This window comes from Phyllobates terribilis, unplaced genomic scaffold, assembly GCF_046119375.1.
Source record: "Phyllobates terribilis strain yellow unplaced genomic scaffold, ASM4611937v1 Scaffold_3__8_contigs__length_932513732, whole genome shotgun sequence".
NCBI lineage: Eukaryota > Metazoa > Chordata > Amphibia > Anura > Dendrobatidae > Phyllobates > Phyllobates terribilis.
Genome location: NW_027362763.1, coordinates 703,420,231 through 703,446,780, shown reverse-complemented (window position 1 = coordinate 703,446,780; position 26,550 = coordinate 703,420,231). Strand labels below are relative to the sequence as shown.

General features: G+C 40.4%; 1 protein-coding gene across 1 annotated transcript in view; it reads left to right on the top strand.

Annotated features, from left to right (window-relative positions):
• PROX1 (prospero homeobox 1) overlaps nucleotides 1-26,550 on the top strand; it is a 92,826-nt gene that overhangs the window by 17,347 nt on the left and 48,929 nt on the right. Inside the window, exon 3 of the mRNA XM_073671960.1 lies at nucleotides 16,726-16,844. Coding sequence (XP_073528061.1) covers nucleotides 16,726-16,844 — 119 coding nt within the window. The remainder of the gene's footprint in view (nucleotides 1-16,725; nucleotides 16,845-26,550) is intronic.

The window sequence follows — 26,550 nt, the reverse complement described above, 5'->3', positions numbered from 1 at the left end:
AGAGACCAGGTCAATGCCACACAGAGTTCTAGCAGCAGACACATCTCTACAACAACTGTTAAGAGGAGACTTTGTGCAGCAGACCTTCATGGTAAAATAGCTGCTAGGAAACCACTGCTAAGGACAGGCAACAAGCAGAAGAGACTTATTTGGGCTAAAGAACACAAGGAATGGACATTAGACCAGTGGAAATCTGTGCTTTGGTCTGATGAGTCCAAATTTGAGATCTTTGGTTCCAACCACCGTGTCTTTGTGCGACGCAGAAAAGGTGAACGGATGGACTCTACATGCCTGGTTCCCACCGTGAAGCATGGGGGAGGAGGTGTGATGGTGTGGGGGTGCTTTGCTGGTGACACTGTTGGGGATTTATTCAAAATTGAAGGCATACTGAACCAGCATGGCTACCACAGCATCTTGCGGCGGCATGCTATTCCATCCGGTTTGCGTTTAGTTGGACCATCATTTGTTTTTCAACAGGACAATGACCCCAAACACACCTCCAGGCTGTGTAAGGGCTATTTGACCAAGAAGGAGAGTGATGGGGTGCTACGCCAGATGACCTGGCCTCCACAGTCACCAGACCTGAACCCAATCGAGATGGTTTGGGGTGAGCTGGACCGCAGAGTGAAGTCAAAAGGGCCAACAAGTGCTAAGCATCTCTGGGAACTCCTTCAAGATTGTTGGAAGACCATTTCCGGTGACTGCCTCTTGAAGCTCATCAAGAGAATGCCAAGAGTGTGCAAAGCAGTCATCAAAGCAAAAGGTGGCTACTTTGAAGAACCTAGAATATAAGACATATTTTCAGTTGTTTCACACTTTTTTGTTAAGTATATAATTCCACATGTGTTAATTCATAGTTTTGTTGCCTTCAGTGTGAATGTACAATTTTCATAGTCATGAAAATACAGAAAAATCTTTAAATGAGAAGGTGTGTCCAAACTTTTGGTCTGTACTGTATGTCAGAGATATTCTTTCCTGGAAGCAATGCCACAACACTGTGTATGTAGTCTGAAAATCCAAAGGTCTCCGTATGCAATCAGATGCATAGCACGTGGCCCAATATTGGCATGTGCATGGGCACTTAGGATAATGCAGGAGGGTAAAATAATTCCCTAAATTATAATCGTAGCTCTGCTACATGTGTAGGTTATACATTACATTGATGGCATGTATCATTGTACCGTAGCCATTATAAGCATCGCTGCTCTTTCACCTGCCCAGGACCATAACGAATGCAAATCCTCTTCCCAAACCAGTCGCATTAAGTAGCACGTTCTGTTTTCATTCCTGTAACTTTTTAAACCCCAGCTTCCTTCTTGATGTAATTATTAGTCGCATCCAAATAACACTAGGGGGCCAATTCATTAAGCAGTTTTCACCAGAATTGTGGTTTTAAAACTTCTTTAAAATGTTTGTCGCAAAATTTGTTTGCACAAAAAAAAAAGTTCCAACCACTTCCACCAACTCGTTGACAACTGGGCAGAGCTCGGGTGGTATGGGTCGTCGCAAGCACGCCCGATGTATTAATCGTATTTTATGGCACAAAATTACAACAGAACTCTTTCTGTATAATTCTGGCGGTGGCGTATGACAGAGGAAAATTCCTAAAAATGGCGCACAAATTTTAATGAATTTGCCGAATCTTACTCCAACGCATGGGTCATCAGTACTGGTGCGCAAAATGCCAGCCTTGATGAATCGGGGCCTAAGATCTGGAGAGGCTCATGCTAACTGCGTGCCATAAATGTAATATATAGTACAAAAACTGGGCAGCAAACACGTGGGGCGAGATATTCGACAGAATACTCAGGCTTACATGCGCATGGGCAGATGGATGAATAGATATGAGATTCATAGATAGACAAGCAGATGGATAGATAGGCAGATGGATAGATAGGCAGATGGATAGATAGATAGATAATAGATAGATAGATAGATAGATAGATAGATAAAATAAAGCAGCCTCTATAAACTCTAAGATGTCTGCAAACATTGAATATTTGAAATATGGATATAGAATATACTTATAAAATGAAGGCACTTTGCTCACAAATTGGCCAATTCACGGGTGCTTACCAGGTACGACAGTGACAAAACCCGACTGAACTTAATATATTCAAAGGGGTCCAGTCCATCGGGGGCTTTTGGCGCACACATCATATCCTGATTCTGTCGCTGCCGTTATTTCATTTTTTTGTCCCTTTCAAGGAACAGAAATGCTAAAGTAATAGCGCAGATGTGAACGATAGATGTATCGGACGCGATTGTCATCAAGAGTTATTACAATGTACAAATACATGACACATACAGCTCTGCACTTCATTTCACTTATTCCTATAGAGCGGGTGTGATATTTGTGTTACAAATGTCTGAATAAGATGCCAGGAGACAGGTGTTCCTGCCCAGTCCTGACATTGGTAAGTCCTATCGATGTTTTTGTGCCTTTTTAATTATCAATATTGTACGGGAATCTAGATAATCTACTTACAGTAATGTCACAGTGTGGGACAGAAAGAGATGATAGATAATAAATAGATGTCAGATAGATGGATGGCTAGATAAAATAGATAGGTAGATAGATAGATGATTGATGGATAGATAGATGATAGATAGATAGATAGTTTCAGGAATTAGTAAGGACCTTTGAAAGTATTGTACATGCCCAAAACCTTGCAGATGGCTGTGATCCATTGTAGTGATATCAATGGGAAAAGGGCACATATTATAGATCAGGGGGTCATCTAAAAATGAGGTCTTGAGTGTATAGTAGTGATGAGCGCAAGTTCTCGTTACTCCAGTTTGCCGATGGTGCTCGTGTATGCACAGAGTATCGCGGGTGCTCGAGTGACATGTTTGAGACCCCGCGGCCGCATGTTTCGCAGTTGTTAGATACTCACAAAACATGCAGGGATTGCCGTGTTTGACGGGCAATCCCCACATGTTTTGTGGCTGTCTGACAGCCGCGAAACATGCGGCCGCGGGGTCTCGAACATGTCACTCGAGCACCCGCGATACTCTGTGCGTACCCGAGCACCCTCCGCAAACTCGAGTAATGAGAACTTGCGCGCTCAGCAATAGTGTATAGGGATAATCCTGTGCTATACTGGATTGGGTGAATGTGAAAATGCTTTTGTGTTCACTTTTCCATTTCATATTACTTGTTGCATCTTTTTAGAAATTTTGTTGAAACCTGTGGGGAAAAATGTGTATAAATGCAGACATGTTCTCTATTTCTAGTTATTTCTAGTTAATATCGAGGCCTAATTATAAGCACATTTGAAAAACACTGATTCTACAAGAAGATGCAAAGAAATAACAATTAGTTGTGGCATGTTCCTTAGCATGCTGTTATATGGAGGCATACAGAAGGCCTTATGGTGAGGGATGATATGTAGAGGCTTGCAAGCACCATGCAGAAAGAAAAAACATTACAAAAAGTTTTAAGAGAACAGCTTTAAAAAAAAAAAAAAAAACATCATGGCTACAACACCTCAATCTCCCGGCTTTCTGCTTGACAGGGATCCATGCATTCCTAATAATTCATAGTTCAGACCAACGGCATGGTTTAGACGCTGGCCCGATCTGTGCGCACTCCAATGCTACAAGCAGAGACAGCTTTACCTCTACAGCTTCAGAGGAGCGCCGGCGTACTGGAGCTGGGGGATACAGTCAGCTAAAAAGAAGCACTTGCAAGCTGTATAGAAAAAAAGCTTGTAAGCGCAGCACTTTTTGTCTAGGAGACCAGCCACATCCGATATCCTGCAGATGTGACCACTAACCCAGGCAACGAGCAGTAAACTATAAAATTAAAAATCGTTCCATTCTTAAGAATGCAGAGGATTTTTAATACCAAATAAATTGCAGAGTTTCTTGTTTTTACACGCCCTTTGCAATTCTAGACATTTATGAAGATGAGACAGCCCCCTTTAAGTATTTTTTTTTTCCTCACTGCATTCAATGGAAGAAAACTACAGAAAGAAAAAGACGAGGTCATGGTAGCACAATTTGGTTCTGCAATAGTGCTTCTCCCAGTTCCAGGATGTTTTACTTCATATTTAACAAAACCATGGGGACAATTCTTCATGTCTACCAGTTTTCTAGGAGTTAAAAAGTCACAAATCTTTGTGCAACTATTTGATGCAACGTTTGACATTTGTACTCCGGCTCCTCAAACTTTTTGAAAATCGTGCGCCGCGTTGCAGCGCGTGACCTCGCAGGGCTCGACAGATTCATTGTAATAATAGTGGTGTGAGATCACAAATATACTGATGCTGGCGCAAGGGTAGCCACAAGATGTGGAGCATCTCATTCAGTCTTGATGAATTTCTTGCCTTGAGTAAGGATTGAGACAAAACTGCAAAAAACAGCAAAGAATTGTTTTTTTGTTTGTTTTTTTTACAATTTTTTATGCAGAACCCTTGTGAGTTCTCAGAAACTCTAAAGTTCCTAAATTATGCAACCTGGAATAGGTAAAGCTTTGGATGCATTCAATCTTAAATAGATACTTACCTGTAGTTGTTGAGATGAGCTTCAACAAATTCCAGATTTGGGAAATATTACAGCAATGCTTCTTGGGAAGAACAGCTCCACCACGCAGCATCCAATAGAGATATTTTCCTATGGGACTTGTATAAGAAAGTAAGAGTATGTGCACACATTAAGTATTTGGTGCAGACATTTCTGCACCATTTCTGCATCTTTCAGCAGAAAAAACGCAGCTGCAAAAACATGCAATTTTGCTGCGTTTTTGGTGCAGATTTTTCCCACCAAATCTGCAAGTCACAAATAAACGTGTGCAAGAGACTTCAGGAAACCCTTCAGGTTCTGTGACAAATCTACACTGGAAAAGCACAATGTGTGCACACAGCCCAAAGCTAAATACACTGTTATGGATGCCCTATTACAGCTCTGAACTAAACGGATGTACATGAGGCCTTATATAAAGTTTCTAAAATAACGGGTATGGAAACTAATGCCAAAAGATGCATTTCGTGCAAGTGTCAAGACTGGAAAATCATAAAAACTATGAAAGCTGGAGGGAAAAACAGCATTTGGTAGTAAGAGTTCCCCATTAGAAATGGAAGGGGGTTACCAGGAATAACTTTTCCCTCCCCATCCACTTCTGCTAGGTTAAAATATTAAACTCCAATATATCTCACTCTCCCCAGGTTCAACACTGTGTCTCTGCTGCTGCCCCAATTTTTGTTGACAGGTCGTAGCGCAAGTGACCACTGCAGCCAATCACTAGGCTCAGCGACTCGTGCCGTCTACCTGAGTTTAACTTAGTTTAAAAGGTGTTGTCCATTTTTTATTTTTTTTGCTTAAATGCATGCATTTCAGGCTACAAATAATTTTTTCAACTGGGTTTCAATAATAATGTAACACCATTTTGCTCTTACAGGCTCATTGTTTCCCAGCATATTCAACTTTTATGTGATCTGTGGTCATAAATCAAGTGAGCAAAGCTCAGAAACAGACAGATAAAAGAGTTGCAAACTCTCATGCATGCCCTCAGAACAAGCTCGCTGACAGATTATCAGTTAACTCATTCTGCAGCCAAAAATAGACAGTGCAGCACTGAGACAATAGAAGGCAAACGGTGCAAATTTAATTAAACCTAATAGCGAAAATGATTTTTAGCCTAAAAATTGTGCATTTAAATTAAAAAAAAGAAAATGTCCCCAAAGATGGATAATCCCTTTAATACTTTACAAGGATAATATAAAAACATATTTTTAGTTTTAGCATAAAAATATTATTCTTTCTATATTGTAAAGTTCTACAATTTTCCAGTTGACTGCATTAATTCTTAAAGGTTTTCAAGATCTCTGTTTGCTGTCATTCAGTAAGAATCTTTATTACTGTTTTTTAGTGAATGAAAATTAATTTTGTCCATGTGATGGACACACAGGTACTCGGATCATTACAACTCACAGCTCTGATAAATGTCCTGCAAATGTAATGAGCACCACTGTGATCATACAAGGGACGAAGAGATCTTGAAAGCGGCGAGGAAGTGATGCAGACAGAAGGTTGGAAAATTGCAGAACTTTTCATTATACAAATGAAAATGATGTAATTTTTTTTTAGAAAAAAACATGACAATAATAGTTAGAAGGGTTGTGCCAATTATATAAACTATCCTCTATCAATAAGATGGTGGAAAACATTGATCGCTGAAGGTTCGGCTGCTCGGACCCACAACGATCTCGAGAATGGGGTTCTGTCTGAATGGAGTGGAAGTTGAATGTGTGCACCACCACTTCATCCATTCTCTGTGAGACTCCTGGGAATTGATGAGCGCTTTACTATTCCTGCTGTCTCGTAGAGAATGACTTGAGTTGAGTTGTGCATTCTCAATTCAGACATTTACAGAGCTCAATTCACAGGATCTGTGGGGGGTCCAGTCATCAGACCCTCAACTACTGGGATCTAAATTATATACCTGGTACAACCCCTTTAACCCTGGACTAAAGGTCCATAAACATTGCACGCTTATCATAAACGAGCGTTCCTAGGCACACTCATTTCCCGGTAAACGTACAGTCTAAAGCTGCTGATCAAATGATGAACGCTCATTTTTTGGATGAAATGATCTTTTCTTCTACACAAAATGTCATCGATCTCGGCAGCGCATCGTCCGGTGTAAACAGGACTCACGCTGCCAAGAACAATGGCAGCCTATGTGCACTGAGACTACTGCAGATCGTTCAGTGCGCATTCGAAGCCGGGTCGGTCTGTGTGAGCAGGTTAATAAATGACCGACAGGCATGTTGCCTGTCATTTAACAGTGCACATCGCTCAGAGAATCCGAACCTTCACAAACACCGTTTTGTATCACTTCAGAATCACTTTAGTCTCATATAGTGTAAAGGAAATAATTAGAGATGAGCGAACCCAAACTTAAAAGTTTGGGGTTCCTACCAGGCTGTTAGTGTCTGGTGCTAAACACAGACATCTCTTCCGGTGCAAAGTTCGGCGTTCTGGGGGAAGTCTGTTGCAGAGAGATATTTTTTTTCCAGCTCCTAAGGTCGGGTCCCCATTCATTTCAGTGGGGTTCTGGTTCAAGTTCAGGTAAAGTTCTGGTACCCGAACCGAAATTTGGACTAAAGTTCAGGTCAGGTACCAGAACCCGAACTTCCACTGGCCACTCATCCCTAGAAATAATCCAAAAATCTTCATGTGCAGGGAAGTTTGCTTTTGCTGTCTTTGAACTTAGTGACTTTTTTAAAAAAAAAACGCAGCATGTTTAGTATTTCTTAATGTGCTAATTATCAGTAAAGAGTCATGGAGGATGTTCCTTTTTCCTATCAGCCTGACTTAAAGTCATGTCATGTCCCCAACGCTATTAACCTGCAGGTATTGCGTCAACCTGCAGGTTAATAGCATCCTAAAGCTGTGCACACTGAGAGCCCGGCTACCAGGAGGAAATGAACTTTATTCCTCTGGCTTTCAGTCATAGCGGTGTGGTCGGTATACAGAGAGCAGCGGCTGCACAATGACTGACAGCCATCTCTGCAGCGTATCTATGCATGTGCATTGACCGTCCATTCTTTTTCTTTTTAAATTATTTTTATTGAATTTTCAGAACGTATACAAGAAGAATCAAATCGAATAAAGATAATTACAGTAGAAACGCATTATATATCTATTGTCTTTGTACAATATAACGTTTAATTCTATAAAACAAAGGAAGAAATCATTCCAGTAGATAATTTCAATGTGGTAAGGACAACAAACAAAGGAAGGTAGAATGTAGGGGTGATGGGGATAGAAGAATAAGGATCGGCAGGGGATTCATACTGCTATCTACAGTGAGTCTAGGTTACAAATTCTATAGCTTGGGTATCGCTCCAACAATTAATATAAGACGAATTTTGGTTTCACGCTTAACATTTAGCAATGTTTTGTAAAGTTTTAGTAATGGAAATGGAGAAATAACCGTGAACGATATATTGTAAGAGATTAAGTTGGTTCTGTGAGACACCAAAAGGACTCTCCATTTTAATGGGGACAAATTGCTGGCGTTCAGACCCCCACCGATCAATAACAAGGGATAGATGATAACTTGTTTTCACCGGACAACCCCTCTAATGTGTTTTTGGCCACTTCATCTGCGCTGCTCTTGCTCTCGATGTGGCTCAAATTGGCTAATGATGTGAAGCCAAGAATGGGCCGATGTTCGGGAGAGGAAACACCCCAGTGACCCTATAAACCAGTAGCTGTTGTGTAGTGGAGTAAAAGTTACTGACAGGTTCCCTTTAAAGCCATATGCATATGAAACAATGTCTGCAGAATGACTTCTGTGCAGATCTTGTTTTTTTTTTTCCAAGGAGAATCCGTCTAACACCTGATACAAATGGGTGTTATAAATGAGCGGTACGCTGCTCCGTCGCAGAAGCCTTGCCAATCCTTTGACAGCTTTCTTATCTGAATAGGAGACGTGTTTCACCTGCGCAGATGTCCCTTCTGCACACACTACTTCAGTTGTGCTTCAGTCTGGTAAATGCAAATGTCTGGGATTCGACAGGAGCTGTTTTTCTTAAGATGCAAAAAAGATGCCTGACAAGGAAATCAGTGATGGTAAAACAACGTCAGGCCGCTGCTTAGTTTTTGCATTTGAATAAAACTTAATATTTGATTAAACGTATTCATTTGCAAAGATACCCAGCGCATTCATAACCTGGGGGCAGCCGTACAGGTGCAGATTAACCAACCCTAATGTGGGCAACACAAAAGACTTAACACACAATGTCATTAGTGCAAACAATGAGTGCTCAGGAGTGAGGGTGACATCTGAAGGCTTACATTAACTCCTTCAGTTACTCGTTGTAGACTGCAGAAATCGCTCAGACTTTCCAAAATCATTTTTTGATACATAGGATTACCTTTATTGATTTATGGTCAGTGGTGACATCACAACCGTTGAACGTATCAATCACATGAACCTCATATTTTTCAGGTGCACTTGATCAGTGCATATTCCTTTTGTAATGTGACAGTCTATTCACATGGACCAATTGACCTGGTTTTGGGAAACTGCTTTTGGACGCATGTTTTTAAAAAGGACCTGTCACTTACCATAGATATATATTTATTTTAACTTATTATAAATGTCGCGGTTCTCCTGACTCTAGTGATGTTTTCCTTTTCTTCCGATGACTCTCCGTTCCGGAGATATGGCCCCCTCTTTCCTGTATACAAATCTAATCTCATTAGCCAACTGGGCGTGATCCTTGGCAAGATGTCCATGGAGAATAGTTGATAAATACACCCACTTGGCTAACAAGACTAGATTTACAGATAGAGAAGAAGGAGCCATTTCTCTGGAACGGAGAGAAGCAGGAAGAGAAGAAAAACAACGGGTTCAGGAGAACAGCGACATTCACACTAGGCAAAATAATTACATATTTATGTGACAGGTCCTTTTTAAATGTTTTGAATGTCCAAACAATAGAATAATATTACAGCCTTACACTTCCTCATATTGTCTTAGTTTAGGTTCATGCCATGTTTGGGAGCTCCTTTTAGAAATGCCTCCCAGTCCCGACATATACATCTATTGTGCTCAATGGTTATGATGAGCTAGGCTAAAGACAGTCCTTTTGGCATATTTTTGGTCAATATACTTCAGTACAGCCCCTCTAAAGCTAATTATTACATCTTAATGGAAAAACCTTATATATTTATAATGGGTTATATTATAACCCACTGCAGTGATAAGTTTACAATGAAGATCTTCTGTCAAATTTGGCATAAAAGAAAGAAATAGCTTGCTGCATTGAAACGTTAGAAGTCACAGAGGTGGAGCTACTCACCTGAACAGTCAAAGCTGACTGGCTTTCATTTTGTCATCATTAACATCCCACAGGCCAGTTACCTCATCACAGGCCACCTCCATTTGACGCATGCAGTGCACCCCCCATCATGGTGGAGCATGCAGAGCAACTCCCATCATGATGGAGCATACAGAGCACCTTTCATCACTGTGGGGGCAAGCAGAGGACCATTCATTATGGTGGAGCATGCAGTGGACCTCTCATTGGGGTGGAGCATGCAGAGGACCACCCATTATGGCGGAGCATGTAGAGGACCACCCATTGTGGTGGAGCATGCAGAGGACCACCCATTATGGTGGAGCATGCAGAGTACCACTCATTGTGGTGGAGCATGCAGAGGACCCCCCTTTGTGGTGGAGCATGCAGATGATCACTCATTATGGTGGAACATGTAGAGGACCACCCATTATGGTGGAGCATGCAGAGGACCACCCATCATGGTGGACCACGCAGAGGACCACCCATCACGGTGAAGCATGCAGAGGACCACCCATCATGGTGGAGCATGCAGAGGACCACCCATCATGGTGGAGCATGCAGAGGACCACCCATTATGGTGGAGCATGCAGAGGACCACCCATCATGGTGGACCACGCAGAGGACCACCCATCACGGTGAAGCATGCAGAGGACCACCCATCATGGTGGAGCATGCAGAGGACCACCCATCATGGTGGACCACGCAGAGGACCACCCATCACGGTGAAGCATGCAGAGGACCACCCATCATGGTGGAGCATGCAGAGGACCACCCATCATGGTGGACCACGCAGAGGACCACCCATCACGGTGAAGCATGCAGAGGACCACCCATCACGGTGAAGCATGCAGAGGACCACCCATTATGGTGGAGCATGCAGAGGACCACCCATTATGGTGGAGCATGCAAAGGACCACCCATCATGGTGGACCACGCAGAGGACCACCCATCACGGTGAAGCATGCAGAGGACCACCCATCATGGTGGAGCATGCAGAGGACCACCCATCATGGTGAACCACGCAGAGGACCACCCATCACGGTGAAGCATGCAGAGGACCACCCATCATGGTGGAGCATGCAGAGGACCACCCATCATGGTGGAGCATGCAGAGGACCACCCATTATGGTGGAGCATTGAAAGGGCCACCCTTTATGATGGAGCACGCAGAGGACCACCCATTATGGTTGAGCATGCAAAGCACCAGCCATCATGGTCACGGTGATCCACCGTGATCAAGGGTGCTTCTGCTCAATATGTGGACTAACTCTAATACTATTCATCTCCATTGATATCACACCAGTATTCATTAAAAAAAGCACTCCTACTCCTCCTCTCATCAAAGTTTTTATCCTCTTATTATATTGCAATCATCATGTTATATAGCACTGTGTATTTGTTTTCTCTGCTCTATGTAGAAGCAGGATGTCTCTAGTCCCTGCATTTATCATCTCCCATCTTCAACTCCTGACCCGGCTGCTCCCTCTTTCCCCTGCTATACACTTTTGCAGTGACTGATGAGTCATACAGAGAAAATAAACTTCCAGTTTCTAAATAGATCTTAGAAGGATTCAGCTAGACAGTTTTTAATCACGTGATATCATAGACCTAAAGGAAAAGAGAATAATTATCTGGATAGAAGAGCAAAATGAGCAATTGTAAGTAAACAGTGCTATGTACGGTAATATGATGATGATTAAGAGGATAAATATGTTGATGGAAGGAGGAGGAGGAGGGATTCTTTAATGGAGCTTCCACAAGATTCCGCATCCGGAGATCCGCTCAGTTTGGTTTCAGACTCTTTGGCATGATGGTGGGCAGAGCTTCTAACACATGAGGTCCGATACAGCGTGTGGTACAGCCCTGCACACATACTGGATCTTTCTGCAACATTTACGCTCCATTTCCACATCAAAATCCGCATGTGTTATATGTTGACTTTGTTGCAGATATTGTTGAAGATTTCACCCAAAACAGTGCAAAAGGCGAAGTCCGCAATGCAGACTTGGCACGCTACAGATTTCAAATTCTGCTCCATAGGTCAATTTACATGCAAAAAATGTTGGCAACATCTGATTAATTTATTTAAATCTGCAGGGAAAATCTGGACCCATTACACACCGTGTACATTTATACCCTTCAGGGGCTTATTTCGCACATGGTGTTTTTTAATGCATTTTTTTCATCCAGTGTTTCAGGTAGAAGAAAAACAACATTTTATAGTAACAGCAAAATGAGATTTTTTATTTTTTTTTTAATTTTCCCTGCTGGGCTTTAAAAAAAATTGAAAAAAAACCACAACATGTCAATCCTTTCAAAATTTTTACATTTTTTTTCCATTGAGGTCAATGAGGCTTAGCAGCAAAAAATGCACCAAAAACACACAAAAGTGTAGAATTTTTGGCGTTTTTCACACAGGGTCAAAAAAAAAAAGCTCTTAAAGTTTGATTTTGATTATATACTCAGACCTTGGAGTTCAATCAGTAACTCTCAGGTTAACCCTCTAATGTGTCTCCAGACGTTTTTCTGGGTGTATGCGTGGACCTGGGTTATGTGAGTGCAGCCTGGCACACCCTACCTAGCTCTGGTATACAATAATAGCTACTAGTATTTACAATGAAGTATCGCGTCCTCCAGGCGTCCACTGGCAGATAAAGAACAAGCATCTGTCCCTCCGCTGCCTGCCATGTCCTCTGCGGCCACACACGCCCAGCGTCTTCCATCCACCTTTGTGTTGCTGTTGTTTAGTTAGGGCTATATTGTACTTAGTAAACACACAACACAAGACTCGGGTTGTTTGAACACTGCTTTAGGTTCAGCTGCAGTACACTGTTTCTCTGATCTTTTATGTTCCTGAGCAGATGTCTTTCATTAATTTATGGATTTATCATCTTTTGCTGTTTTTTTTTTTTTTTTTTTTTTTTTTACACCTGGCAGCTGGCTCAAGTTTCAGCAGTTATTGTCTATTTTGCATTGCACATAGAATTGAATATCATCTGTCTTCACAAAGCTAAGGCTCCGAGAATCGAGGCAGGCTGCGTGAACTTCTGGGCTGGAGATTGTTTGAACATCTAGCGCACTTACCTCCTCCTCCCACCCCCCCCCCCCCAGCTCCTTAATATTTATTTGTGCTCATTTTCTTTCCTGGCCTTGAATGGGGCTTAGCTCGTGTTCGGTACAGCTGTATGTTTACTGAATCTATTCCATCATGACTCATTGTGCGTGTGTAAGTATCCTGGAAACAGCCAGGGCTTTCTTGGAAGAACAGTTGGGTTTTCAGCACACTCACTTAAAAGGAAAGCGCTCACCAATTGGTCCCTTATACAATATTTACTAAACAGTGTCTTGCTCCGTAAGAAGGCGTCATGCTAGGTTTTATTGGCAAACCACTAGGAAAACACCAGAAGTGCGCCAAAGGAAGCGCCCGCAAACAGGAGAAAGATAACGGCACATGTAACAAGCTCATGCAAAACAAACCGCTTTGGATCAGAGCTTTTTTTTTTCTTTGCTGAAAACCAACATTTTTTTCTGCACTTAGCAACGAAAGTATATATATATGACTAGTTATATCTCATTTGTGTGCTGAGAATATATGTGCATGCTTCTGCATATATATATGATCCTACAGTATATATATTTTCTTTTTTTGAGTCTCTGCAGAATGTGCTTTTGGAAGAGAAGCCATACATTTATTAGGCCACGGCCCCACTATCAGTATTTGGTCAGTATTCGGTCAGTATTTTTTCTCAGGAGTGGGACCCAAAACCAGGTGGGGAACAATCAGAGAAAATGTATAATAGAAACAAGTCACCAATTCTACATTTATCACCCACTCCTGGTTTTGGCTCCCACTCCTGAGAAAAATACTGACCGAATACTGATAGTGGGGCCGTGGCCTTAGAAAAACCATAAAGATTGTTAGATGGGTGGATAGAGAGATTAATAGATGGATATATAGAAGAAACAAGAAATGGAAACAGCACTCCAAAAATAGTGCAAATTATATTACTTTAATGGCCGATGTGGTGATGTTTCAGTTCATAGTGTGAACCTTTCCCAAGCCTCATTATGAACCGAAACGTCGCCACATCGGCCATTAAAGTCCTATAATTTGCACTATTTTTTAAGTTTTGCTTCTATTTTTTGTTTCTACTATTCAGGCTAGGCTTAGGCCAGGGAAGTCTTGTACCCCCATTTATTCTTTTTTGATATATGACTGGTGCTGCTCTTTTTTATTTTTCTAGATGGATAGAGAAATAAATAGATAGATAGATATATAGATATGAGATAGATAGATATGAGATATATAGATAGATAAATAGCTAGATAGATATAGATGTATATAAATATATACATAGATATGAGATAGATACAGTAGAGATAGATAGATAGATAGATAGATAGATAGATAGGAAAACAAAAGGCTCACTTGCTCTTGAGTCAAAATATTGCCACCTGTTCACATGGGCCAATAAATACACCATTTTTTTGCATAGTATTTGCTATTGAGTGCTGCTTGCTTGTTTTTCCTTTTAGATAGAATGTAAATATAAGCAAGGGATGGATCGATAGATATAGATAAGTGAATCTATATGAAATTTGTATAAATGAAATATACTGTAGATAGAATAGATACAAAGATATCTAGAGAGTTAGATCTTGTCAGTAATTATGTTTTCTTCTCTTAAACATTGAGGTTTCTATTATGAAGATGTACACAGCACACAAAAAACTATATTCTCCACACTCAGACTCTGTGTAATAACACAGGGGTCTATATAAAGACCAAGTGAATAATGATGAATAATTGAAGCTTCTGATAAAACTTCCTCTGACATGTTGGATGATAACATAGTTTTCTCATCCCATTTCACAGCACATTGAAACATGCAAACACCAAGATGTAATTCATCCAGAAGTTTTGACTTTCCTGAAAATCTTATCTCCGAGCAGTAGGTGACAGCTTGCTGCAGTTATTTCATTTATGCATTTTGACAGATGGCACTGGAGAGTATAATGCACTTTTAGACTTCTCTATCAGTCTAATGGAGGTAACTGAAGGTTCGCTCAATTCTTCTCTTGGCACAAGAAGTATGTCAGCGAAATTACCTTCCTTTGTAATGATTAAACCTTTGAGGCAAAACTGCTTGAAGTTTATTTTAGGAGCCGTAGTTGTAGATAGATGGATTAGATATTGAAATGTTGAAAATACGCTAAAATACGTAATATAGATAGATAAGATATAGAAATAGATATGAAATAGATTTATAAATGGATATAGATAGATCTTAGCGCTACCAAAATAGATAGATACATATAGATATAAAAATAGATTCATAGATAAATATGAGATAGATATTAGAAAGATACATAAATACATAATATAGATAGATATGAAATAGAATTATAGATAAATAGATATAAAGAAAGCATTTACATAACCTGTGATGGATGCCACGATTCTGTTGTAAAAATAAACCTTAGGCTGCATGAAAAAATCTACGTACCATACAATATATATCTTTTACTGGATGCCACTGTATGGAGTAGGGCGGTCTGCTGTGCTACTTCATATAATAAAAAGATGGAAACACTGTATACCTTACAAACATACACCGAAGCCGTCTCTGCTGGTTAATGTCATGAACATCTTAACTTTCTGCATGAAGTTATACAGTAAGTTCAGTATCTGTGCTTCTTCTTTCAAGTCCTTAAAAAGAAAACCAGGGAGCACATTGGGAGAAGAAGACTTAATTGACCTTGGGGGGGCCACATTGATTTTCTCCACATGCATCTTCATTTCTGATAAATTATAAAGCCATTAATTTGCAGAGGAAATGGCAGGCCCAGCCTGCGGCACAGATGTGTCCTAAGCAGACAGGCTTACAACGCTTAAAATAATGCCAAGAAGTGCTAGAGGAAAATTAGTAGGCCTAAAGTGTTATGGTTAGCCCTCAGTCCTTCGGGAACTGTTTTGGTTGCTTTCATGTGCCAATTATATAGATTGTAGGGTTTTTAAACTATTAAGCAGGTGGCCACTTACTATGTATATAGATAAAGGAGGTACAGAAAGATGGGAGAAAGAGATGAGATAGATTGATAAGTATCTAGATAGATATGAAATAGATATGGGATAGATAGATAGATAATAGATAGATAGATAATAGATAGATAGATAGATAGATGGTAAGTGGATAGACAAGATATTAGATAGATAGATGGACAAGATATGAGATAGAGAGATAGATATTAGATAGATATGGGATAGATAAATAGATAGATAGATAGAGAGATAATGATAGATGCTATAGATAGATAGATGGTAAGTAGATAGACAAGGTAATAGATACTGTACATAGATAGTGATAGATACTATAGATAGAATAGATAGATACTGTAGATAGATAGATAGATTGATAGATACTGTAGATAGAATAGATACTGTAGATAGATAGGATAGATACTGTAGATGGATAGATGTGAGATTGATAAATAGACAATAAATGAAGAGATAGATACTGTAGATAATTAGAATAGATCTGGAGGATAGCTACACTTCATATAGCCAGTGTTTGCATACATCTCGGCACACAGTGGCTGCTGTGCTCTTTGCTATGTATATAATGCAGTCACTGCAGATGACACCTGTTCACATTTGCTTTACTTTGTAAGAATTGCTGGTCAGATTGATAGATAAATAAATGTATGTAACGTTACACAAATACATGTTTTGAGTAAGACTTTTCCTTTAGGAAATAATATATAACACCTGAACAATAGCTTTTATCAATGATACAGATATCTTAATGTAATAATGGCCCTTGGCGATGAGACTGTTGTACGCCATTCTGTATAATGTTGTCTGTTTTTCTCCGTGCTCCTTTCACTGAGTGTTTTCCTTGACTAGCACAATTCTACATGCAGGAAGGCCTGTCTCCAAATCACTTGAAAAAAGCCAAACTCATGTTTTTTTACACGCGGTATCCAAGCTCCAACATGCTGAAAACCTACTTCTCAGATGTGAAGGTAAGTCCGGCGATGAGCCCCAGCGCTGTTGTGTGTATCTCTGCCAGGGGAACATGTTCAAGGGCAGATGTGGGGGTCTTTATATAAGTTATGAAATGATAAAATATATTGTAATTGGAGAGATTTGGTTACGGCCTCCAGAATTTAGGGCAAGAAGTTATTATCTTTTAATACTGTTTTAACACTGAATTCTGGTTTGTGCCAATATGATTTTATACTAAACCCATTTGCAATCACTGAAGGCTTTTCAAAGCTTACAGGCCAAATCCACAATTGGTTAACATTTTGACCCAGATTTATAAAACGGTCCTGCATCTCTATATTAATCCTGTGCTATCCCGAGGGGGCTCATTTATCATATTATGTATGACTCTTACTATCCGATCTGATATCTCACCGTGTAGGTAAGTACATCAAATTCTGGACTGGACGAAATTGTGGAAAATGTCGAAGTGATCAGACTAATATTGATATACGTTGCAAATTTATATTCTACAGGGGTGGACACAATCCCCGAGAGAGTGAAAGACAATTAGACCTCACTTTTAGTAGCATTAAGAAGTTTATATAGATCCAAATGGAGAACATGTTGGCTTCTGGGATATGTCCAAACACTATCGCTCTTGTGTACGAGTTTGGTTTGGTTACAAAAAATATAACATACGCCTCATGTAATTTTCCCGACACGGGGTATCGCCTTTCCGGCTTTGTCCAGGGCTTGTGGCATCTATACTTGGTATTGCAGCTCAGTCTCATTTAAAGATGATCTGTCACCAGATCTCACAATATGAACTGTATACATTATTATATAGATTTCTTAGGCTTGATGAGGCTGGTGTATTTATTATGAAAATCCATGTTAGAAAGAAAATATATTATATATTTCGGCATATATTAAAAGGATGATACAGCCATTCTGACATGGATATTCATTAGAGATGAGCAGATCTATTTGTGAGGCCGTGGTCCTTCGGCCACATCAGTATTCCATAGCTGCCGGACCAGAGCTGTGCAGACCGCCTACTACCTGCCTGGAGTCCTCAGCGCCTCTTCTGATTTGTAGCCCCTGCTTGATGAGAAGCCAGGGATGTTGGCAGGGAAGAGGCGGTTCTCAGGAATCCCAGCCAAGGTCCTGAGAATCGATTTGCTCATCTCTAATATTTATAGTAAGCACACCTGCCTCATCAGGTCTAAGAGATCTGTTTATTAATATAAGCAGCTTATGTTCTGAAATCTGGTGACAGATCCCCTATAAGTGAATTAGGTTTAGCTGCAATACTTAACGAGACCATCAACAAGAATGGCACTGTTTCTGGAATAGAATAATGTATCCCATTATAAGAACTCAAGAAGACAATTGTGTGGTTGCCGGTCACCTAGGCAGCTTCTTTCTTTATGGTAATGAATTGTATAGCTTAGGATCTGTGAAAGGTAATATATTACCGGAAGTTGAGTAGCGAATGAGAGTGTAAAATTTGGAGCCAATACCAATAGTTCCCGGGTGCAGACCCAGAGCTCACCCTGCGCTGAATTAGGCGGGTGGTGGGTAAAGTTGCGATAAATCCTGCATGAAGGCTACAGCCACAAGTGTTTTACTGCCTTTTTATGTTGTTGTTTGTTTTTTTTGTTTTTTTTTGCAGCCAGATGTTACTATGTTTTTATGCCACTAATAATGCTTGTAAAAAACACCATAAACATAAGTGTTTACTATAAAGCTACAACTTAATAGCGATAATAATAATAGTAATAATAATAATAAATAGATACAATTAATACACCCATAATTTTTATTTTGATTTCTTCTTAATGACTTTTTTTCTAACATTTAATAAATTCTTATAAATACAGCATTGTAATAAAACACTTTTATTACTATTATTTTATTTTTATCTTTTAATGCCGCCCGGAAAAACATTTTTTTTTTGCCTCCCATTGAAACGCCACTTCGCCCTGGTAAAAGGGATTTTTAAATGAGTCATTAGTCAAAAAAAAGAAAAAAAGTCATTCATATTTCCAGTGAGTCGCCTCTTTCCCATCCGGCTTATACGTTGTTACGGCATATGCTTATATGAGCCGAGCGCACTTCCATCTTCCAAGTATCAAAAAAGACATTGTTAACATTGTAAGTGATAATCATGTGATAAAATCTGAGGGCGGCCAGCACAGATTACAGCGCGAACGCTCGTCTAATTATCTCGTCTGCGCTGCTTTCCCATACTTCTGCTTACATAAGCAAACTGCTGCATGTCACTCTCCTTTTCTACATTGACATCCCCCCTGCACTTGCTGCGAGGAGGGAAAAAAAAAACAAAACAAAAGTGTTGATTGTCTCTTATTTACAACTTAATTTGTTGTTGATGTCGTCTACGCAGAAGCATAAGGAAGATGAACAAAGTGACAGATTCAGGGCACATTATTCAAATGAGGCGATGACTCCCAGCTGCCTCCATCTACAGAATATCAGACCCGCCTATTTACTTCTTATTAAGTCTTAACACCAGTAATTATTTCTTCACGTTGACTTGATTTCCTGTTAATAACTTGAGAGGGGGGAAACACTGAGCTTGTTTTGAATTCGGTCCATAGATTCACACGGTGTCATTATGAAAATAAGGCAAAAAACTCTGAATTGTGTCCAAAACCCTAGAGTAACTCTAGCGTCAACTGAGCCTACAGTGCATAGTCTTGGCAGATTACACACAGACTTTTGAGCAGAATCTTCTCCAAACGCCAAATGAAAAACTGCTTCAAAGATTTTAGTTGAAATTTGGAAAAAAAATTTGCTCCCGAAAACACGTAAAAACCTGCTTCAAATATTTTTCTTCCAATGGAAGAACACACCTATAGTGCATATAGTACTATCTTTTTCCACGTGGAAGTAGAAGCAGAATGTTAATTCTTGGGACATTTCTGCTTGAAAAAAATGCTCAGAGTATTTTTAGGCAGTTTTGGAGCTAAATCTGAATGGAAACTCTAAATCCTCCTCAAAAACTTGGAGGTTCTGCTCAGTGGCTATGTGCTATGTCTTTTTCAGGCGAATAACACCATGGAAATCGCCTGAAAAACCTATAATAAAACTTTCAAAAGAATGAATATGTTCAGGCTTTTGATTGTCTTTTAACAACTTCAGGTTTCTAAAATTGCAGTTAAAAGTATGTCCATTCTTCTGGAGTTTTCCAATCGGAAGACGCTCTGTACTTTACAATACAAGTCAATGGGAAAGCTCAAAAGATGCCCAGAAGACGACCGGACGAGTTTTGGAACATTTTGCTAAAGACTTCACAAAAATTCATGGGAAAGCCCTTTAAAAAAAATTGTCAGCAGCCAAAACCATAGTAAGTAAATGATACAAAAAAACGACATAAAAGTCGGGAAAGAAAAACCCCCAGAGTATCCTGAAGCGTCTTCAGCTGGAAAACCTAATTGGGTTCGTCTGAGTTTAAAAACCGTTGTGTGCACCTCATCGATATGTTCACACTAAGTTTTTTGAAAGCAGTAAAAGTCTAATGAGTTTTTCAAACGTAATCTACTTCAGAAAATGTTGAATTTTTTAACTGTTTTGAGAAGGTTTTTGAATCATTTTCATGTGAATTTTGGAGCAGAACTGCTTCAAAATCTTTCTAGAAAAAATCTATGTTTGAAGATAGCATAAGGGCTCACTCAGACTGTCGTGTTGTCAGCGTATAACTTGAACAAGTGCTATCCAATGTTTCATCGGATAGCACTCACTCCAATGTTATAGTATGGAGCAGTGCCGACTAATGTTTATTTTCTCATACCGAGTCAGCATGAGAAAAAAATTCGCTGCATGCTACGATTGGCAACGTATATCGGACGGCAGGCACCCATACAAGTCTATGAGTGCATGAAAAACATTGGGCTGCACTCGGATGTCGTCGGAGTGCAGTGTGATTACCGAGGACGCAGGAAATGGAGGAGATGGAGAAATTACTTTCTCCGTCTTCTCCGCACCTGTGCTGCAATTTTCTCATGCGAGAGAATCAGAGCGCAGTACAATGACACTCGATTCGACTCGAGTGTCATTAGCATATAACATCCGATGATCGCGATTCGGATGCCATATGCTAGTGTGACCCCAGCCAAAGTCTGTCCACTGACAATTCTGGAAAAAGTTCCCCATTCACAAAAAATTACATTAAAAAAAAACAGCAAAAAAAAAAAAAAAAAGCTCCCAAAACCTTATTTGGGGGAAGGGGCTAAAAAAGAATTGAATATCAAATTAGAGATGAAAAAACTTTTATAATAACTTTATGTGTAAAAGTGTAAAATACTAAAAAATAAAAGGAATATATGCATGGAAATATATTCTTAAATTATAGGATGGTGTATAAAAAATTTGTTTGAACTGAAGGGATCATTTACACATTAGAGCAGTGAAGCAGTTTTGGGTGTTTTGTTGCAATTTCCCAAAAATTTGAGGGACAAAAACATGACATGTCCAAGGTGTGTGAATACAACTTTTCTTTTTTAAATCTAAGGAGTTCCTTATTAAATAATTTCTGCACAGCTTTATAATAAACAGGTAGATAGTATGAAGCATAACTGATACCCAAGAGGAGTTTTAATTCTGTGAAACACAATTCCCATAAAGCTAGTAAGTTATTATATATATTTAAAATACACCAAAAAAGGCCGTACAACTAATAGACATACATAAAAAAAAAAGCTCAAAATAATTGGTCTTACTGGACCTATGAAATCATGGACTAGACAGGACTAGATAGGGAGAGCCACCGTTTGAGCGGGAGCACCACATCTCGTCCTATATAGGGTGCCAACCTTCATGGCTAGGTAGTACCAGTTTAGGCTACCAAATCAGGGATTCACAGGGTCCTTGGTGTTGCCTGGTTATTTCAGGTGGATTAATCTATACCCACATTTTTCTGAACCATAATATCATAGGTCCAGTATGTATTTTTTGTTGTATTTTAAATATATTTAATAAATTACTAGTTTCATAGGAATTATATGTTTCACATAAACAGGTAGATAAAGGGATATTAGATTTCCAGAAATCACGTATTTACAAAGTAATGATAAATTTATATACCATTTTTCATAAGAATGTTGATGTTCAGCCTCTACACATCCCAGGTCTACAGTACTGGGGTATTTCAGTAGTTTCAGCAGAAGTGGGTCAGTATTTTAGTAGAAACATGGCATTCATTTCAGAATGGTCATGTGCTTGGTTTTAGTAGGGACTTACCAGTACTTTCAGCGTGAGCTTGTGAGTCATTTCAGCAGGGGTGTGTAAGTAGTTTCAGCAGGGGCTTGTCAGTAATTTTATCCAAGGTAAGTGCATGGTTTCAGCAGGCGGGTGTCAGTAGTTTCAGCAGGGGCATGTGCATGGATTCACCAGGGGCACGTGCATGGATTCACCAGGGGCACGTGCATGGATTCACCAGGGGCAGGAGCATGGATTCACCAGGGGCATGTGCATGGTTTCAGCAGGAGTATGTACATGGTTTCAGCAGGAGTATGTACATGGTTTCAGCAGGAGTATGTACATGGTTTCAGCAGGGGCATGTACATGGTTTCAGCAGGAGTATGTACATGGTTTCAGCAGGGGTATGTACATGGTTTCAGCAGGAGCATGTGCATGGTTTCAGCAGAAGTATGTGCATGGTTTCAGCAGGAGTATGTACATGGTTTCAGCAGGAGTATGTACATGGTTTCAGCAGGAGCATGTACATGGTTTCAGCAGGAGTATGTGCATGGTTTCAGCAGGAGTATGTGCATGGTTTCAGCAGGAGTATGTACATGGTTTCAGCAGGAGCATGTACATGGTTTCAGCAGGAGTATGTACATGGTTTCAGCAGGAGCATGTGCATGGTTTCAGCAGGAGTATGTGCATGGTTTCAGCAGGAGTATGTGCATGGTTTCAGCAGGAGTATGTGCATGGTTTCAGCAGGAGTATGTGCATGGTTTCAGCAGGAGTATGTACATGGTTTCAGCAGGAGCATGTGCATGGTTTCAGCAGGAGCATGTGCATGGTTTCAGCAGGAGCATGTGCATGGTTTCAGCAGAAGTATGTACATGGTTTCAGGAGGAGTATGTACATGGTTTCAGCAGGAGCATGTGCATGGTTTCAGCAGGAGCATGTGCATGGTTTCAGCAGGAGTATGTGCATGGTTTCAGCAGGAGTATGTACATGGTTTCAGCAGGAGCATGTGCATGGTTTCAGCAGGAGCATGTGCATGGTTTCAGCAGGAGTATGTGCATGGTTTCAGCAGGAGTATGTACATGGTTTCAGCAGGAGCATGTGCATGGTTTCAGCAGAAGTATGTACATGGTTTCAGGAGGAGTATGTACATGGTTTCAGCAGGAGCATGTGCATGGTTTCAGCAGGAGCATGTGCATGGTTTCAGCAGGGGCATGTACATGGTTTCAGCAGGAGTATGTGCATGGTTTCAGCAGGGGTATGTACATGGTTTGAGCAGGAGCATGTGCATGGTTTCAGGAGGAGTATGTACATGGTTTCAGCAGGAGTATGTGCATGATTTCAGCAGGAGTATGTACATGGTTTCAGGAGGAGTATGTGCATGGTTTCAGCAGGAGTATGTGCATGGTTTCAGCAGGAGTATGTACATGGTTTCAGGAGGAGTATGTACATGGTTTCAGCAGGAGCATGTGCATGGTTTCAGCAGGGGTATGTACATGGTTTCAGCAGGAGCATGTGCATGGTTTCAGGAGGAGTATGTGCATGGTTTCAGGAGGGGTATGTGAATGGTTTCAGCAGGAGTATGTACATGGTTTCAGCAGGAGCATATGCATGGTTTCAGGAGGAGTATGTGCATGGTTTCAGGAGGGGTATGTGAATGGTTTCAGCAGGGGTGTTTCAGTAGGGGTATGTGCATGGTTTCAGCAGGGGTGTTTTAGTAGGGGTATGTGTATGGTTTCAGCAGGGGTTTATCAGCGGTTTCAGCAGGGGCATGTCAGTAGTTTCCGCACATTGCTGTTATTACATGTGCTGCCAGCCTCCACTCTCCTCTCTCCTCCTTGTTCTTTATGTGTGCTAGCTCCGCACCTGCGCATTTCCAAACACCAAAATGCCGATCCCTGACACGGGATGTTACTGCTGATATCCTGCTGACAGGCCAGTGCTGAGAAAGCTCTGGACCTCGGGACTGCTAGGTGTGCAATTGCAACCAGATCACAACACTGCTGCCGTAGTTGCACGACCGTGGTTGGGATCTCAGAACAGCGGCAAATTAAGTTCATTGCCATCGAAACATTTGATCTCCGAAAACCCCTTTTACTCTTCTTGAGAGCTAAATCATGAGCAACAGATATATAGTATAAATCCATTTACATATAGTACAAATTCTAGGCTGTGATATTATTAGACTTCTGGACCAGGACGTTATCATTGAGCCTCATCAGTTTATCAGGTTGGTCCAGAGAACACACGCGGCGAGGCTATGATAAAATTATATAAGGCACTTTTAACTTAAAGCAGATGTCTACTCTAAGAGCTTTATTAAGTTTGTATACAGCTTAGCAGATTTGATAGGGACATGGCCACCTGTCCTCCTTGTCAGCTGCAACCACTAATTTTATATTAGCGCCAGGCTTTAGATAAAGACGAATACTTCTTCATCGGAGCTGTGCACGTGGCCTTAATCATTGGAGGTTCTTGTGGGGAGCAGGAAAACCCTTAATCATGTCAACTGTGCTCTCCTAGCATATTAAATAAGCAGAATCCTATCACCGGTCAGATTATTTATTTCCAAGTTCCATCATACTTTTTTGGAAAGAAAATCCAGTTACAAACTTATTTGAGGCTGCACGTTGGCTCATGGAGTACCTTCAGATGGTAGCACTTGGTGTGCCACAGCATAATGTTCTCCCCTACAACCAATGCGACAAGGGGGGGACATCTTCATAGGCATACCATGTGACCCCATAGAAATTGCGGCGGGTGTACGCAGCTGGAATACAGTTGGGTGCATGAGTCCTTACTGTAAGTTTTTTAGTATATAGTATGTAGACCAGGAAATAACGATAGGCTGTCAGATATTGGCATGTATTAATATTGTATTGATATCGGTATGTTTTCTCATAAGTTTGTTGGCTTGTGATTTACTATGCAAGCTAGTAGACGGGGGCTGAGTTTATAGAGGTTGCTCCATTTTGGAAATTTATGGCATATAAACTAGAGATAAGTGAAATGATTCGCAAAACCCAAGTCCAACGGCCACTGGACGGGAGACCTGCAAGCCGCCGTCTACCTGACAGTGTTTGCAGCTTTTCTTTTGATTACATAGACAGTAAAAAGAAAAAAACATCTTACCATTGTAGTCGTCAATACCGGAATACGATAGTAAATGCACGGAAAAAATTGCCGTGCCAGCAACCCAGCTGTGGAACTGAAAACTAAAAGAAAAAAAAATTCCAGCATTGCAAAAAATTCATAAAAGGTAGAAAATTTATTTAGATCATATCAGATAAAATATGTCACAAATATGACATGATCAAACAAAAAATGGGAACAGAAAAAAAAAAGGGGGGAGGGGCAAGCAACTGACGCGTTTCGGACAAGCACACGCTTAGTCATAGATATTTGAAACGCGTAAGGTGTTTGTTCCCTCCACCCCCGGTTTTTTTTTTTCTTTTCCCATTTCATGTCGTACCGTATTTGTGACATAATTTATCCGATAGCTGTGATCCCCTGCTGTCCAGTCTGTATCCTCTCTCTTGCTTCCTCCCCTGCCCAGGAGCTGTGGTATGATCAGACCATGTTCCTGCACGGTCAGACACAGCCATTACACAGTACACAGCAGGGGATATTTATAGGATTATCTCAGCACAGGAACATTTTATTTAATCACATCAAATTGTGGAAGTTATTGTTATTCCAAGATCTATTGATTGAAATTAACTTTTGTTTGTGGAAAAACCCCTTTAAATGTCCTTTGACTGAAAAAAAAAAAAAAATCTAATCTTAAAAATTATAAAAACCAAACCAGTGAGACTATATCCTCTGCCTCTGAAGTAGTAAGTTGTCAATTATAAGCAGTTTTTGCCAGATTTCTGCTGTGAAACTGCTTGAAATGTCACAAAATTGTGTTGGAGGATATAATAATAAAAGAAAAAAAAAGCCATAACACCCAGGGGGCATCAGGAATAAAATAAGAGCAAAAACTGACCACTTTTAAAAAAAAAAGTTGAACGCTTTTACATTTATTTGAAAAGCGATGACCTGCAGTCCCAGACACAACCTGTAGAGAAGAATGGCACTGTTTCTTGGGGGGGGGGGGGGGGCAAAAAACAGATTGACTATATGTAAATTACATGATTGTATATTGAAGTGTGCAGTCCAAGGGAAAGATCGAGGAATGACATTACTCTGCCAAGCTTCAGAGCCCAAATTACAGTTTTCTCTTTTCAAGTGGTTCCACCTGGAAGATAAGACACTTTAAAACGAATTTGCCCCAGACATCTCCGGGACTGACTCGCACAGTGTCCCCAGCGAGGCCATTTGGAGCAGGCTGTCGTGCCAAAGTGGTTTTATGCCTTGTGCTGAAAGAGAAGCCTTTGTGAGAGGCAATGTCAGAGCCCAGATAACAGAATTGATTTCACCCTAGTGTCTCATGAATTGTGCAGGTCTTTAGGGCACGTTGCTCTTTCCCTCGTCTGATTCTGGCTGTAAGCTCTGCAGGTGTTATCACCTCAAGGGTCAGGA